The 18,497-nt window shown below is 36.0% G+C and overlaps 1 protein-coding gene across 5 annotated transcripts; it reads right to left on the minus strand.

The window, feature by feature from the left end:
- Positions 1-2,219: 2,219 nt before the first annotated feature.
- Positions 2,220-18,019, minus strand: LOC109544074 (endothelin-converting enzyme homolog). 5 transcript variants are annotated; one of them, XM_019914097.2, is made up of 14 exons: positions 17,891-18,019; positions 13,644-13,710; positions 13,249-13,418; positions 9,984-10,215; positions 9,751-9,921; positions 9,475-9,689; positions 7,861-8,031; positions 7,437-7,585; positions 7,078-7,244; positions 6,846-7,028; positions 4,500-4,661; positions 4,177-4,449; positions 3,936-4,123; positions 2,220-3,877 (listed from the first exon to the last, which is right to left on the minus strand). In XM_019914097.2, the coding sequence occupies exons 1-14, from the start codon at positions 17,900-17,902 to the stop codon at positions 3,701-3,703; spliced, it is 2,337 nt and encodes a 778-aa protein (XP_019769656.2). In that variant the 5' UTR covers positions 17,903-18,019; the 3' UTR covers positions 2,220-3,700. The 5 variants fall into 5 exon arrangements, with proteins under 5 accessions (XP_019769656.2, XP_019769655.2, XP_019769654.2 ...); XM_019914096.2 differs by lacking the exon at positions 17,891-18,019 and adding an exon at positions 17,211-17,392; XM_019914095.2 differs by lacking the exon at positions 17,891-18,019 and adding an exon at positions 13,926-14,388.
- Positions 18,020-18,497: the final 478 nt, after the last annotated feature.

Here is an 18,497-nt window from a genome sequence, read left to right on the forward strand (position 1 = left end):
GGATCGAGCACAAATCCTTTTAGGCGATCAGCTCAAATTATTTAGTTTGCCAGCTTTCTACAAAGAAGCTTCGATTCCAGGAAGAAATTGTGGATTTTTTTGGGTTTCGGCAACTCTGTAGAATTGAGTAACTACTTTCCAACTAGTTCCCCTCAATTGAACTCATCAAGCTCAGTTCTGATGAGAAAATGCTGAGTTTAATTTAGTTTTTAGGCCAACGTTTACCCAGTCGTCATAAATCAGGTTTTAGTGCGATTTAATGAAATTTTCAGGCTTTGAAAGCTGAAATGTTGTCTAAAGACCGAAAAAGTTTCATCTTGCTCTTGTTCTAGTTTAGAGGTATAAATAATATAGATAGATATTTAGAAATATAATCGTTAAGTTTTAAGTCACGATTCACCAAGTCGCTGTAAAGCAGGTTTTGGGAAGATTTAAACAAAAATTTCAAAATTTTTACGAATTTTTACGAATTCAAACCAGAGGGTGCACTTACCAGCAGACATTGAGTTCTGAAAAATCACAACTTTCTACAATTTTAATGAAATTTTCAATGCGTGAAGACTCGCGTCTTTTCTAGTAAACGTGAAAGTTTCAAGTTGCTACTTGCTCCCGTTTAGAGGCGACCCATTTTCCAAGCAGCGGGCGCTTCTGAAAATTTCAGAATTTGCAGTTGCGAGTGTCTTCTATGGACTATGAAAATATCAAGCGGAAATTTGCTCTAGGTTAGAAGATCTTTTTTTAACCGCTTGAGTGAAAACCCTCATTTTTAGGTCAATATTGAGCTAGCCTTTAAACATCAGTGTTTCATACAATTTGAATCAAATTTTGTACATTGGATGGTGGATGAGTTGTCCATAAACCCTGAAAGCTTCACATTCTTGTTGGCTCTAGATTTAGAGCTAAGGATTTTTCGATCAGATGGTGCTCTTGAGAGAAAACGCCCGTTTTTGCACCAACATTTAAAAGTCTAAAATCGGCATTTCATGCGATTTTAATCACATTTGGAGCATTTCAAAGGTTATGCGTTTTATACAGATTTGGAAGGTTTCATCTTGTTGTCTGTTCTAGATTTGCAGTTAGAAATGTTCCTATCAGAAGGTGCTCTTGACTGACTAAAAATGCTCATTTTTAGACCATCGCTTACTAAACCGTCAAAAGGTGAAATTTTCAAGGTTTCAGCATTCAAATGTTTTTTACAGACTGTACAAGTTTTATTTGAACACTTGTTCGGGGTTCGACTAGAGAAATTTTCATGCAAAGTGCGGTCGGATGAAATCGCCATTTCTGCGGCATAATCTCCTAACTCCCCAAAAATCAGGATTGAAGGCGAAATTAATAAAATTTTTATAATTTTCAGACTTAAGTATGTTCTATATACAGTGAAAATATAAAGTTGCTGCTGGCGCTCAACGAAAAGTTATCAATGTTTTAATAGTAGGGTGCGCTTGGGTAAAAACGAAGAGTTTTTGGTAAATTTTATCAATCGGCAAAAGTGTTCAATTCTGCTCCACGATAATGAATATCTCAGGCTCATAAGATACAAATATTGCCTACAGACTACGAAAGTTTCAGATGGTTACTTTTCCGAGTTTAACAGTTATAATTTTTTCCAAGCAGAGGATGCACTTAAGTGGGAGAGCTCTTTTTAGGCAAACATTACTAAGCCCCCAATATTTTCAGTTTCTTTTGATTTAAATGATTTGCAAATTTTTGAGACCAGAACAGGTTTGCTATGAAGTATGAAAGTATCATTTTGCTGCTTGTTCTGGTTTAGAAGTTAGCAATTTTTCAACCCGAAGATGCACTAGAACAAAATCGCCGATTTTCAGACCATGTACACGTAAAAAATCAGTATTTAGAGAAATAAAATAAAAAAATAATAAAAATGTTTTATAGTCTCAAGATTGAGCTCTTTTCTACATTATGTGATAGTTTTTCGTCTGGCTGTTCATTGGAATTTAGATGTTAGCGATTTTTCAATCAAATGGTGCGCGATAGCAGATACGCTGCTTTTAGACCAAAGTTTACCAATGTCGTAAAAAATAAATCTTGAGTATGATTTTAAAGAAAATTTCGGAGTCGCAGGGTTCACATGTTGTGTCCATACGCCGCAAGTTTCATGGCGCTACCTGTGCGAAGTTCAGAGTTATGATTTCTTAATCGAGAGGGTGCATCTTCTTCATAACAATCTTAACCTAGAGTATTAAAAACATTTCAAATATTTATATACATTTTATTATCACAGTAAAAATCTACACAGAAACGACCATAAAATTTTCCTCATCTCTTTGCACCATATTAATACAGACTTTAATTTAAATAGTTAATGATATAGGGATTTATATAATATAATTAATATACAATTCAAAACAACCAGACAGACTGAGAAATGATAGATATGTTTGGTACGACTAGTGTTTTGGCATGTATTGTACTTTTTGAATTTCCATGGAGCAATCCTTACGTACAAATAACCTTCATATAATATTTAGATAACAAATATAATAAGATAAACCATTTAGGAACGGAACACAAATACTTTGGCTTAAAATTGAGGCCAGAATATTCCTATTACCTATTAATATTAATTGTTTTAGTTACAATTATTTATACCTTAACTTAACTATCTACCTACTTGTACCCGTTCTAGCCTTATGTGAACATATAAAAATGTAAAAATAAAATATAACTTCTGATAACCTATATACTGTTTACAGTCTAATTACATTAAAATGCTGTAATATAGTACAGTTTGCTTAATATATTTTCAGATGAAATGCATTTAAGGAATCGAAATTAACATAAAAAATGAATGAGCAAACGAGCAATTTCGAATAAACCCAAAATAAATGTAAGATAGAAGTCGCCTAAAGAATGAGAAAATATCTGAGGGTTTTGGGTAGGAAGTGAATATGTGAAAAAATGAAAATAAATAGCGACAATAGTGCGTGATATTGAGTAATTATCAAAGTTTTATCAGCAGTTTATAGTAAAATTCTAGTGCTAAAATAAGGAAAATTGCTAAAAATAAAAAAAATATATATTATAGTCAACAACAAAAATATGAAACCTGGAAATAAATGCTTCAAAATTTGGTAACAGATTATTTACCAATAGATTTGGTATCCTTTGCTTCAAAGGTGACAAAAATTTGAAAATTGTAAACTTTGGCTAAAGATCTCCAATAGAATTTAATATTGAATTTTTTGGCTTTTAAAATCTCGTCGGTTAACGAAAAATTTTTGAGCAAAATGGTAAGACGCTAAAAGGATTTTGCATTATCACTCGTTCGACTAGAACTTTTCGAAGTTTTCGTGGTTTTTTTTCGTCTGCCTTCATAATCTCTTCAGATCATATTTTTGAAGAATCTGTCGCCAAATTTTGTGAATATCATTTCCAAACAGCTTAAAAGCTTGACAAAGTTTTCAACAATCTGAGCTCTCGCTGCTTTGCTTAGATATTCAGAAAAGCCTAAAAAGTTTTATTATTTTAGCTTGCTAGTTTAGTAGAATCACTTCCTTCTAGCATCGAAATAAATACTTCAGTTTTCCTCGACACTGTACAAAATGCAATAAAGCGTTGCAGATGGAGCCGCATTTCTCAGCCACCTTAATTAAGTTGATCCTTAATAACCGAACCAGCGGTTCTCTTCTTAAGTAAACGATAATTTCACATTCAGTTTTACCCGCCGCCTGCCTCACTACCATACTTCGCATTTTCTCTCCGGGTTCATTTTGCTGCCCTTTCGACACTTAAACTCCTCACTGAACTCCTGCAGATTGCTAACAGCCCCGATCACTCTAAAGGGGGCTAAAGCATGAGGGTCTTTCTCTATTTCAAGGCGCGTGGCCTCCTTTGTGGTGGTAGCACACCAAACCTGCAGGCACATTGCAACATAACATCTGAAGATGCTTGAAAGAGTTTCAGAGACTTACCTGAGCAAACGCCACGAAAAATAGCTGCTTGTGATTCAGGGGCAACCCCGGTAGGCGTTCCGGTTCGGGTTTGCCCTTCATCAGGTCGAGGTATGCGTGGTAAGCAGCTTTGAGGCCTCCATTATCAGCTATATTTTCCCCCAGTGTCAGATTCCCATTGACTTTCGAGTCACCCATAGAGTAGTTGCCTTCAAGAATACAAATAATGAGGACTGTTTTTCTCCTGGTTGTTGGCGCTTACTGTATTGATCCACCACACATTTGGCTCTGTTCTTAAAGTTGGCCACCGTCTGGTTGTTCCACCAGTGATTCAAGTTGCCATTCTTGTCGTATTGTCGGCCCTGATCATCGAATCCATGGGTGAGTTCATGGCCCATCACCACGCCCATTCCCCCATAGTTGAGAGCATCTGGGAACGAGGGATTGTAGAAGGGGCTTTGCAGAATCCCGGCCGGAAACACCATTTGGTTCTTCGTCGGCGTGTAGTAGGCGTTAACAGTGGAGGGTACCATGACTGGACAGGGGATGGTTAGAAGGAAATGTTGCGCTTCAAACTTCACTTACGCCAGGTTGTTTTGTTCACTGGTTCGTTGATTTTCTCCAAATTCTTCTTCAAGTTGTAGTAGATTATGTTCACGTTGTTATCGAAGTAGGTATCAGGCCTTATAGTTAAGTTCTCGTATTTTGCGTCCAGATTATCAACGTCCTTGATAAATTCAGGGTAACCTAGAGGGTAAACGAGGATAAGTTCCATATGATGTTCCGTTGAGGCAAGCACATGAATAAATGAATGATTTGAACTGATCAACAAAACGAACGTTTCGCAGGCAAATTTTCTGTAACTTTGGAGCTGGATTAACTTGCGATTTGGTTCCTGTCTGAAGTGTTATTGAGCCCCACTTGTTTTTCTTTACTGGATATTAGAAATATCACTTTAAAACTGTTATGCGAACTTTCTAGCCGAAGAATTGGTGTGACCGTAATGAAATTTTAACATTATTACGACTGGAATGTTGTTTGCAGACTGTAAAAGTTTCATTTAGGTACGTGCTCCAATTTAATAGCAAGGAAGTTTCCTACCACAGAGTGCCCTTAAGTAAAAACGCTCATATTTAGGGCTACATTTACCAAACCGCCACAAATCAGAATTTAGTACAATTTTTATGAGATTTCCAGAATTTTAAGCTGCAAATAATTTGAACAGAGTGCGCAAATTTCATGTTGCCGTTTGGGCTACTTTAGAATTTTTGAATTTTTCAACCAAAGGGTACCATTAAGTAAAACGGCTATTTTCAGACCAACAATTTTTAAGTAGTCAAAAATCCGGATTTAGCGCGATTGTAAGGAATATTTCAAACGATTATGACTTAAATGTTGTTTGTAGACTCTAAAAGTTTCATGTTGCTACTTGCGTAGTCTTGTAGTCTAAAAGTTAGGAGTTTTCTAGACGGCGGGTACCCATAAGTGAAAACGCTCATTTTTACGCTAATGGTTATAATGCCGTCAAAAACCAGGATTTAGCACCATTGTTAGGAAACTCTCAAATTATTGCGATGCTAATGTTGTTTGCATGTTGTAAAAGTTTCATGTTTCCAGTTGCCCTAATTGAATAGTAAGAAGCTTTTCGACCAGAAGGGTCCGTGAGTCAAAATGCTCATTTTTGGCACACATTTTCCAACGCCTAAAAAATCAGGATTTAGTGCGATTGCAATGAAATTTTCAAATTGCTACACTTCTAACGTTGTTTGCAGACTGAAGCTTCCATATGAATACTCGCTTTAACTTATTAGTACGGAAATTTTCAACCAGAACTCATTTTTGAGACCACATTTATCAAACCGTTAAAAATCAGATTTTAGTACGATTCACTTGAGATTTGTAGAGTTTTAAACTTCAAATGGTTTCAACAGATTGTGAAATTTTCATGTTGCTACTTGCGCTCGTTTAGAATTCCCGATTTTTTAGCCAAAGGTACTACTTAGGGAAAAGGCGCATTTTCAGGCCAAGATTTTCCAAGTCGTAAAAAATCAGAAGTTAATACGATTGTAATGAAAATTCCAGCGTATTTCGATGCGAGTTTTGTCTAGCGACGATGAAAGTTTCATCTTGCCACTGGTTCTAATTTAATAGTAAAAAAACTTCAACCAGATGGTGCCCTTAAGCAAAAACGCTCATTTTTAGGGCCACATTTACCAAACCGACAAAAATCAGAATTGAGTACGATTTTTATGAGAGTGGCAGAGTTTTAAGTCATAAATCCTTTTGATGCACTGGGAAAGTTTGATGTTGCTACTTGCTCTAGTGTAAAAGTTAGGAATTTTTTAGCCAGCGAGTGCCCATGACAGAAATCCTAATTTTTAGGCCAACATTTACCAAACCCTCAAAAATTAGAATTTACTGTGATTTTCATGAAATTTGCCGAATTTCAAGCTTCAAATGCTCATCAACGGTGAAAATTTCATCGGGTTCTACAGGTTGTAGTAGATTATATTCACATTGTTGTCGAAGTAAGTATCCGGACTTAAAGTTAGGTTCTCATATTTTGCGTCCAGATTATCAACGTCCTTAATAAATTCAGGGTAACCTAAAGGGTAAAGGTAGATAAGTTCCATATGATGTCCCGTTGATGGAAATACATGAATAAATAAATAAATGATTTGAACTGATCAACAAAATGAACGTTTCGCAGTCAAATTTTCTCTAACTTTGGAGCTGGAAAACTCGCGATTTGGTTCCTGTCTGAAGTGTTATTGAGCCCCAATTGTTTGTCTGCACTGAGTATTAGAATTCTCATTTTACAACTGGTGAGTTTTGCGAAATTTAGCTCCTTGATTTCAAGCAATTCTTAGCTCTTTTGCTGAATCAGTTGCTTCGAAATAAAATCCTGTAACTTTTGACTCCATTACTAACCAATCATATCCGAAATGGCATCAGCTTTATCCAGAGCCACTTTTCTCGTTTGCTCGTCCATCCACTTCAAATTAACAAAATTGTTCTTAAATGCATTGCGGATATTGTCAATCATAATTTCGGCCTGCTCTTTCGACTGGGGATTGAAAACCTCCCTTACGAAAATAGCCCCTACGGCGAAGCCTGAAAATACTAGTTAATAACGCAACTTTTAAACCTTAAATGTCTTTACCCAGAACGTTATTAGTGTCCTGAATGCAATATCGCCATTGAGGTTCTTCGCTAGCATCTGAGCCCATCAGTGCCAGTCTCAAGCCTTTATAGGCATCTCTGAAGGGTTTGGACAAGTATGGGGAAAACGTCCTGATGGTTTGCCACACCAAATAGTTGTTGAGTGTTCTAAGAGTAACAAATATTGCATCAAAGATTTGCAAAAAGTGCTTCCTTCAAGCAAAATTTCGATTTTTGTTCATTATTTTCGGACCTCTGTTTTCAGTCAAAGATAAATTTTATTTTAACATAAACTATTATATACGATTATTTATACTTATTTTATCGCAGATTTATTCAATATATAATTTACCTACTTACATTTTTCCTTCTGTCGTATTCTCGTACTTCTGGATCAGCTGGCTTAGATTTCCCATGTACTCAGGCGCATAGATAATGATTTGTTGCTTCAAAGTGATCTTCTTCTGCACCAGCTTCATCGCGTTTTCGAAAAACTGTCTCCAATCTATCTGAAAAAGTGTTATTGTCAAAACTTAAAAAAAATCAGCTCTAATAAATCATATATTAAATAAATGAACATTTTTCAATTAAGAAATTATAGATCTTGATTTATTTACCACCATTGTTTCCTATAATTTTGCAGTAAAAACTTTGAAACATTGTACTGAAAATCTATTTTCAGTGTCCAGTTAAGTTATTAAATGTGCGTCGTAGTCCTTTAAGTTATGAACAAGTGGATTTATTCAATTAAACTGTTGAACTTAAATTTTGATGCATCACTTACAAAGTTGGCTTTTTCCTTTAAATCAGCCAAAGTCATTAAATGGTAGAGAGATTCGTCATCTCTTCTCAGCTCACTGGGCGTGGTTATGTTGGCCAGTTCAGTTTCAAAGGCGATTACTGCTTCCATCTGCTTAAGAGTTGCGTTTGGCTCACCTCCAAGAAGTACTCCAATCTATCATTATTAAGCAAAAATGTTAGTAAATTCCGGGTTTTTTTAGTGTTATCCACCCCAAAATCAAAAAAGCCACAAATCGGAGATACGTGAAAAAACATCTTACTCGGGGAATCCATAGAATGGATATTTTTCTATATAATGATTAAAAATGTAGTCTTCTAACCAGTGTTTGCGTTGATTGCTGCATTTTTCGAAAACAGAAAACTCGGCTATGGATTCTAACGAAAAAACTGCAACATTAAATTTCATAAATTGCCAAAAATCACGGAAAAGTGTGAGAAACTAACAACATTGTGCGCCTATAGAGCAAAGCTTGCCCTATGAAATAATTTTAAAAGTATCATTATACTAGTACCACTTCGATTAAGGATTTTTTTAAGGAAAACCAAAACCATATTTAAAAAAATCGCCAAATATCGCGAGCAAACCAATACTTACAGAGCTGGTAGAGCACAATTTACTGTACTTACTATTGCTGACTTTCTTAAACAAAGCCTAACAGTTCAAATGCCACAAAATGCAATAAACTTGAAAAATTGCCAAAGAGCGAGGAATTCCGCTAGTAAATCGATACTTCTAAAACTAATGAACGGAAATCTTCTCTACCTAACGCTCTACGAGGTATCCTTTTAACTGTCCCTCATTTGAATTGAAGAATTTTTGATAAAAAACTTTTCAGGCAAAATGTGGCAAATTGGATCCTGAAAAGTTAAAAAATCGCCAAAAATATAAGAATACCGGAAGAAAATTGCCACTTACAACACTAATAAAGGGAAATGTTCTCTATCGAATATGCTACAGGGCATTCTTCTAGATGGCCCTAGTTTTGAGTGATGAATTTTTGAAACAACTCCTAACGGGCAAAATTTCACAAATTGCAAGGTTCAAATCGTTGAAATGTAAAAAACTGCCATACATCAATGAATGGAGGTAGTAAATCAAAATTTACCGAGTCAATAATGCAAAACTTGGTCCTTCAATTGGATTGTCTGTATTTTTGTTACAATCGCTTTTGTATTGGTAAATTTGTGAACAAAACCAAATGCGCGAAACGTAGCAAATTGTCCCGCTGAAAGTTACGAATTTGCCAAAAATCCAGGAATCATGCTAGAAAATTAACAACTTGGTATTTAATAGAGCGAAATGTTCTCTACCAAATGCACTTAAAAGCGCTCTTTTGGCTAGTCCTGCATTTGATTGAAGCATTTTTGAAGCAAACCCTAACGGGCAAAATGCCACAAAGTGCAGCATTCAAATTTAAAAAATTATTAAAAATGAACAAAAGCCGCTGGAAAGCCAAAACTTACAGAAATAACAAAGTAAATCCTCTCTCTATTAAATCACATAACAGATAACCTTAGACTTAGTTCCCAGTTCCTTAAAAAAAAATGTTAAACTTGACAATCTGAAGCCCCATCGAAAACCGCTTTATTCACTTACCTTTGTCATATAAGCCAAATAAGCGTCCAGAATCTTCCGATGCTCATCAGTCTTGTTCAGGTAGTTGTCTCTAGTTGGAAGAGCCAAACCGCTTTGGTCGAGCTGTAAAACATGCCGGGAAGAGTTCCGATCATCCTCACCAACTCCATAGGAAAACAGAGCCCCAATCGCATACTTGTTTTGAACGATTTGCAAAGTATTTTGCAAGGTCCAGTCTGAAGGAACAGATTGTTCAATTTAGTTTGCTCCAGGCGATTATCTCAGTTGATTGCTTACTATTAACGTCGTAATCCGGAGTGCTAACATACCAGCCTCCAAGTTTGGCAAGCAGATCAAGCATAGGCTTGGATCCAAGCGTTTCTACAGTATCATTCGTGTCCAGGCAGGATTCGTAGTACATTTTCGCCTTTCTTTCCGCTTTGGATTTGAACGTATCGATCGATTTCTCTGGAAGAGGCAACTGGAGAAATTAATCCAGCTCATTCTTGGTCAGCTTGATAAGGCGTTACCTAAAACGTGTTTGATGACCAAATAATTTTCCTGTGCCAGTTTCATGAAAGTGCCCCAGTTCTTTTTGCCTTCGGGCACTGGATTGGCGTTCACCCATCCTTTGCACGAGTAGGAGTAAAAGTCATCGCATGGATCAATGGAAAAGTCCATCGAATCTAAAATGTGGCTGGCAATGTGCACACAACTACGATTCAAACAGGGCTGATCCATTTCTATGCCCGAATGCTTCACCTGGAAAAGGACAAAAATATGTTTATTGCGTACAAGTCCTAAAGCATCCGATTTAGGGAGATTATTTTTCGTCTGCCTGCCCGAAACGCAGCTAAGTTTAAAAAGGATCTCTTATTGCTATTGCTTCGCTTCACTTCGCATTATTGTGCGCGCTCCATATATTTTGAACTTGTTTTTTTGTTGTTAAAAATGGGTTTTGCAACAATCGCAAAACCAATGTTTTGGATATTTTCCTGCCAATCAAGTGCCCAGGAAAAATGGGACATAAAGTTCCAAGCATACATTTACCTGTTGATAAAACGATATGAGAGATAAGTGCATGGTTAAATATTAGCGTCAGGCGACCTGAACGCGCAAATATTAACAGATCAGATATCTAACAGCTAGGCAAATATTTTCAACATTTGAATATGAATTCTGTACAATATTAATGAAATGATGCAGTAAAAATGAAAAATTACGATGCTGCTTAATGGGGGAGTTTCTTGTTAAAGTTATTTGTTAAATTGCCGACGTTTTGCCATCTATTTTGGCATCCGCAGGTCACAATAAATAATCATTGGCAATTTTTTCAATAATTTAGTGTAGCGATTTGCTGAGTTTTACCCGTCATCACTCAATTAAAACGAAGTCTGGTTAAAATGATGCCTTTTATAGCATTGGATAGAGAACATTTCGCTCTATCTGTTCTGCGAATGTTTATTTGGTCACCATATTTTTGTATATTTTTCAATGTTGCAATTAATCCCAGTTAGGGACGATAAAATTAATCTGCGGCTTAGTTAGGGGGGTGGTTTTTAAAGCATTGGATAGAGTACATTTCGGTTTATTGATTCTGTAACAATTCTTTTAGTTACAATATTCCGCCTTCTTTAGCAATTTTTTGCAATTTGGATGTTGCAATTTGCGGCATTTTACCCGTTCCGTAATTGACGAGTTAAAATTAAGACCAGTTAGAGGGATGCCTTTTAGGGCATTTAATAGAGAAAATTCCGTTCTATTGGTTCGGAAATTTTCAATTTGCACGCGATATTCCTCAATTTTTTTGCTATTTATTAATTACAATGTTGCGATTTTGATTAAAAAATTGATGAACCGAACTAACCCCCAAACAGTTAAAAAGGAACCTTCTTAGGTAGTTGCATAGAGAAATATTCGTTTTTTGAGTTCTGAAAGTGCCGCTTGCAATTTTCTTCGCTTTTGGGCAATTTTTGAAATTTGAATGTGGTAATTTGTTGTATTTCGCCCAGTAGGTAGGTATTGTTTAAAATATTTATCAATCAATCTTAGAGATAGGTCGATATTGTTTCTGTAAGTGTCGATGTATTCGCGATAGTCATCAATCCTTGGGATTTTTTTAAATTTGAATGTTGCAAATTGCTGATAAAATTCGTCTATTTTTGGCAATTTTTTAAATTTGAGTGTTGGATTTGTCACATATTGCGCGTTAGATTTTTTTCCAAAAATTCAACTCTCAAACTGAAGGTTAGTGAGAAGAATGTTTTTTACAGCATTTGATAAAGATTATGTGGCTTTATTGGTTTTGTAAGTATTGGCGTACTGCCAATAATCGTCAATATTTGACAATTTTTTAAATTTGAATGTTGCAATTGAGCGTTCGGTTTTGTTTCAAAAATTCATCAAGCAAAATTGGGGGTAGTAAAAAAAGGGTTCTTAACGCATTCGATAGAGCGCGTTTCTCTCTAATAGCTGAGAAAGTTTGAATTTTCTGGAAAAAATCGTCTATTTTTTGGCAATTTTTTAAATTTGAATATTGCAATTTGTCACATTTTGCGCGTTAGATTTTTTCCAAAAATTCAACTCTCAAACTGAAGACTAGTTAGAAGCATGCTTTTTACATCATTCGATAGAGAATATGTGACTTTTTTGGTTTTGTGAGTATTGAGGTACTGTCGATAATGGTCAATGATTGACTATTTTTTAAATTTAAATGTTGCAATTTGCCGCGTTTCGAGCGTTTAGTTATGTTTCAAAAATTCATCAAGGAAATGTGGGGGTAGCGCAAAAAAAACTTGTAAAAACATTCCATAGAGCGCGTTTCTCGCTTTTAGTTCTGAAAGTTTGAATTTGCTTGCAAGATTAGTCTATATTTGGCAATTTTGTAAAATTGAATGTTGCGACTTGTCACATTTAACGCGTTAGATTTTCTTTTAAAAGTTCAGCAATCAAACTGAAAGCTACATATAAGAATGCTTTTTACATTATTTGATAGAGAATATGTGGCTTTATTGGTTTTGTAAGTATTGACGTACTGCCGATAATCGTGGATGCTTCACTATTTTTTTAATTTGAATGTTGCAACTTGGCGCGGATCGTGCGTTCGGTTTCGCTTCAAAAATTCATGAAGCTAAATTGGGGATAGTGCGAAATAAACTTCTTAAATGATTCAATAGAGCGCGTTTCTCTCTAAGAGGCCTGAAAGTTTGAATTTGCTAACAAAATTTGTCTAGTTTTGGCAATTTTTTAAATTTGAGTGTTGCGATTTGTCACATTTCGCGCGTTAGGTTTACTTCCAAAAATTCAGCAACCAAACTGAAGGCTAGTTAGAAGCATTTACATCATTTGATAGAAAATATGTGGCTTTATTGGTCTTCTAAGTATTGATTTGAAGATTGATTGATTGAAGCTTGACAACTTTTTTTTAAATTTCAATGTTGCAATTTGCCGCATGTCGAGCGTTCGATTTTGTTTCAAAAATTTATCAATAAAAATTGGGGGTAGTGCGAAAAAAAATCATTAAAGCAATCGATAGAACGCGTTTCTCTCTATTAGCTCTGAATGCTTGAATTTGCTGGGCTATATTTCTCTATTTTTGGCAATTTTTTAAATTCGAATGTAGCATTTTGTCACATTTCGCGCATTAGGTTTTGTTCACCAATCAAAAGTAGTCCTACACCGGCCTTAGTTTCCACACTGTTTGAAATCCTATTATTAAATCAAGTTCAAGAATGTGTATTTTGAATTTCCTAAGGTAATTTTCAAGAACCTGTTTTCAGTATTAAGAAAACTTACTTTGGCCTGTTCGAGCTGATGTTCGACCACATTGACGACAATAGACAGTGCTATAACCACCATGAACAAAAAGGCAGTTAGAAAAAGAAGAATCCTTTCCATAGTGGATCTTACTTGCCATAGTTTGGCGCCTGGATGATACCTTATGTGGGTAGCACTTGTACTTATTCCTAAAAAAATCGCACATACATCAAGACAAAACAAGCTAAAACCAGTGGAACCAAAAGCTTTTTGAATTCGATAAAGAAGTTCTTCAGATGCTGGGTATTAAGCATCTTGCAAATTATATAAATATTTCATAATTTTATAATCTAAACCTACTGAAAACGATTCATGGACTCCCAGGTAAACCTGGGGATATAATTGACAAATTCAACCATGAAAACCCAATTTACCTTCGGTTAACTGCACACTGTTTACACTGTCGTCGTCGCCAAAATCTGCATTTGAATACCTGGTCATCTGGAAAGAGAAAACATGCCAAGGACTTAAAAAATCAATCAGTTTCCGCAATTTTTCTCTCAATAGAGAAATATTTGCTCTCCCACGAAAGCGGAATACGCGCGAATCATCATCAAATGTAATTTGATCGTTTAGTATGGATTCGCTGGAAAATTTTACTTATGAGCGTTTTCCAGACGCTCCTTTTGGCTAAAATGGTTACAAAACTAACTTACAGAATCGTATCGTCCAAAGCAGTTGATTTTCCTGAAGAAGTCCATTGTGAATGCACGCAAAACCGGATCGATCCTCACTAACTCACGTCACTTACAACAAAGAACCAAAAACAACATTCGCAGCTAAAAATAACTGGAAAATATGGCTAGTATACCGAACACTCCAAATAAACTGAGCCTGGATATGTTAAAACTGTTGGTGGGTAATCTTTCTTATCGTTTATCAGATAAATTAAATATTAAACATGCGGGCTGAACGTGCGGTGGATCCAGAACGCACTAATTATGCTTTAGAGTAGTTTTTCCCATGCCACTGGCAGCATATTTAAACAATATTGATTGTCAGAAAAGAATGCACCTAAACACTGTGGATGAAACCAAGTCGAAGACTAAAGTGTGAGCAAATACGGAAAACTGTAACTAATAATTAGCGCAAAAACGGAACGAATTATAGGAATGCTCCAAGTGCATTGCATGACGTCAAAGGAATTAATGAAACTCGATTCCTGCGGACATTGAATGAGCGGCGTGCGTCAGTGATGATTAATTAAAAAAGTGCGCCACAAACAGTCGATTAATCAGCAACAATCCCTCAGGACTAAACGGAATTTGGCGTTCCCAAGTAGGGTGTTTGATGGGCGCGTCTGGAAAAGAAGCTCATTTATTTATATTCCAAAACTGAAATATGCATCATTTATCGCCCAAAACTGAAGTATGTAGTGTATTTAGTATTGCTTTTATTTGGCCGCACTGAGAGCATGACTTTGTCGCAAAAGCTAGACAATGCGCGTTTTAGTCAAAGCATTTTAACGGTCCCAAAGAAATGAGTTCGAAAATTCAGCGATTTTTCAAGTTTCATGTTATTTGGGAATGATTTTGGAATCTCGGAAAAGTGATAAAACTACTGGGAAATATGCTTTTTTAAGTCATAGCAAGTAAGAAATTTCCCCGCTCTTATCCATCGTCTAAGCCATTTTTGCTTCCATCTCTTTAGGGGTTAGGAATTCCTGATCAAGCCAATGGAGTAAAAGTTGGTTCTTGAGACGCTCTTTCAAACGGTTATTACGACTAATTTAATATTTTTTATCGTTTCCGCAATTTTCCTACGTAAACTTGCGCATCCCCTAAAAAGTTAACATTTTCGCTTCCAACTTTGAAACGCTTATGAATTCCCACTAGACCTTAATCAGTGAAAAATACTTCTCAAAAAGGTTCTTTTGACTGATTGGAAGTTTCCAACCGTTTCGGAGATATAGGGAGTTATAAGCTCGAATAACCCCAAAATGACTGCATTTTTGCTTCTGCCCCTTTAGAGGTTAGAAATTCTGGATCAACCAGAGTAATGTATGGAAAGCTCTCGAAGCGCTCTTGATAAAAGGTCAGTACGACTAATCAGCAATTTTTAACCGTTTCCCAGATATTCTTTCTCAAACTGGCACATATGTCTAAATTTGGACTTTTCACTTCTACTGTTGAAACGCTAATGAATTCTTGATAAAACCTGCCCAGCAGAGGATAGCTCTTAAAAGGGGCTATCGAAATGGTCCTGAGGTCTGATAGAATATTTCCAACTGTTGCGGAGATATGGAGGGTTCTAGGCTTTGATGGCCCCAAAATGACTACATTTTGGCTTCTATCTCTTTAGAGGTTAGGAATTCTGGATCAGAACTGGTGAGCTATGAAAATCTCTCGAAGGGCTCTTTCTAAAAGATCATTATGACTTTTTAGATATTTCTGAAGATTTTCGCGATATGCGGCTTAAACTTGCATATAACTCAAAATGTTAACATTTTCGCTTCAATCTTTGAAACAGTAATAAATTGAGCATAAAACCTTCTTAGTGAAAGATCGCCCACGAAGTCTTCGTTTCGAAGTTTCAGAGATATAGGGCGTGTTATGCATAATTGGCCTAAAAATTGTATGTTCTTGATTCTAGCTTTTTGAAAGTTAGGAATTTCTGATACAACCTTAATGCTGAAAAATAGTCCTCAACATAGGCTATCGGAACGGTCATTACAGCTGTTCAGAAATGTTCAACCCTTTCGGCGATATGACGGTTGGAAACTTTCAGACGCTAAAAAAGGGGCAAAGCCCTAGTTGGATCTGAAATGTTTTTATACCAGAATAAAGCCCAATAAATACGCTTGCAAAAATATACTCTGCGATATTCTCAGTCGTTTTTCCGGCACCAATATCGCAAAAGTCGCCAAATTCTGGGACCCAAAAACTGATTGAATACCATAAGTGTGTGCAAAGTATCAGCTCGATATCTTCAAAAATGCGCTTAGTGTCTAAACGGAAAAATAGAAGTTTTACGTCCTTAAGTCGAGCGGTTTTTTATGCAAAATCTGGCAATTTTCTGAAGTCAGATCGGCAGCCTTTTAACCAGATTTTTGCTGGCGAATAACAACCATTTTTTGATAATTTGTCCGTCTTTCGTTCATTCATTCGCGCCGTATAAATAGACCCAATCAAAAAAACTCCCCAACTGTGTTATTTCCATCCAATTCAATTAGGTTTTCGATTTGATTGCTTTATTGGAAGGCTTCAATTTCCAGCCAAACAAATTAACTGGCGGTTTGTACTGGCTGAATCCAGATAAAACACCAGCGGATGTGAATACATTTCCATTCAATATACAGGAAAATGCCCAAAAAATGCAGGTTTTCTGTGAAAAAGATTGATACTTTTTATTGCGACGAAGCGGTTTGGAAACTGTCGCTTTCCAGCTACAAAAAAGCACACAAGAATAAAAAGATGAAACCCTTTTCAACTTCTTGTTGAAATTTTTGTTTTTTCAGTCCATTAAATCCCAAGTTCTAGATCGATTGTTTGAAAAACTATCATTATTTTTCATTCATTTCAGTCATAAATATTGCGTGATGCAAGTGTAGAAGTTTTATTTTTCTTCATAAAATACGAACTGATTTCAAAAAAATTCACAGAAACTGGCAACTGCTTTACAAAATGTAGATATTTTTCCACACTTCCGCGATTTGAAACAATTTGATCAAAGACTCACGTGATACCATCAAATTTCCATCTATAGAAAAAGAACAATTAGTACGTCACTGCCAAAACGCTTGGGACAAACAAACATTCGAAGCGCTAATTGCTTTTTATTCAAATTTACTTAAGAAAAATTCAAACAGTTGATGATAAAAATCGGATTTTCGCTAAAAGTGTTTCGCATAAAACTAACTAGTAAAACAAATAAACTAAGTGAAGTGGTTTTACTGACCAAAGAGCGGTTTTGTGTCCGATTAGATTCAAACACTTCTATACCTTTTCATGCATCCTTTGCGAAATAGTGTGTACAATTTTCATTATGGCTGATACATCTGGATGCACTGGGATTAAAGGTCATCAACACTCCAAGACACTAAACCAATATACAAATGCAATGTTTACGACACGAACATCCACATCTCGTCTCTTAGCGCGTATGAAAAGCTCTGCCCGCATAAAACCGCAAATATGGTTCACATCCTGGCTATAATTTTAATGTTTAATAACAAATTTAATGTCTTTTAAGGTTGCGGGAGTCTATTCTAGAACAAGAAGGCCGGAGGCATTTTATGGAAGTCGGTCGAGCCTGTAGCTGTTGAGTTGGAGGAAACCTTTTTTTGGTAGAATGCAAGAGAGTCAATTAAATTGCATTTTTTTATTGTTTTATTAGGTATTTCTTGCTCTAAACGTTCAATTAAGAGCAGTGATAATTAACCGACTAAGTAATGTCGAAGTCGTGCTGTAAAACGGTTGAACAGAAAAATTTAATTTAATTTAAAAAAATGCAGCTGAGAAAATTTTTCAGCAATCGACTCCCGAGCATTTTCGCAGGTTTTGACGTAAGCATCCATTTCCGGATGGCCGACCATCTCAATTTGCCATTGATGTGTACCGAAGTAATTTTCTGATTTCGGCCGGCAAATGCGCTAATTGCGCTAACAAATGCAACTACTCACCTTGGCGGTCATTTTTCGTAAGCGGCAGCTACTAAAACTACACAAAATTGCACCCACAAGCTGATTTTGTTATGATGTCGACGCCCTGCGTCGCGACGCTTTCCTGAACGACGTGCGCCGCGTTACAGTGGATAAAACTCGTCTGCCATTGAACAAAATTCCAATCAGACTGAATTTCAACAGCAAAATTTAGTTTTTTTGGAACCAGTTCGAATTCAGAGTTCAGTAATTCCTCCTGCATTTTATTACTGTATTCAATGCACGAAATAAATCAAATATACAGAGTGGTGCAACCAAGATTTAGCTGAGACATTGTTGGATTGGATACCGTGGTGCAATTGAAAGGCCACCTAAAACACCCGACTTGACACTAATTGACTTTTTCCTATTGTCATGTTAAGGCTGAAGTTTACAAACAGGCCCCAACATGAGCTGCAACAGCTGAAGACATGAAAACAAGAATAAGGCAGTTTTCGAAATGTTTCAGTACAAAACTTCAGAAAATGTAAAAATGTCCCTTTGTGGGAGGTAAAATGTGTTTAATACTATTGGAAATATTTTTTGCCAACATTTTCCGCATCATTTCACTGGGAAAGCCTTATCGATC

Source organism: Dendroctonus ponderosae, unplaced genomic scaffold (genome assembly GCF_020466585.1).
Source record: "Dendroctonus ponderosae isolate FM_Combo_2020 unplaced genomic scaffold, Dpon_F_20191213v2 Dpon_F_20191213_36, whole genome shotgun sequence".
Lineage (NCBI taxonomy): Eukaryota > Metazoa > Arthropoda > Insecta > Coleoptera > Curculionidae > Dendroctonus > Dendroctonus ponderosae.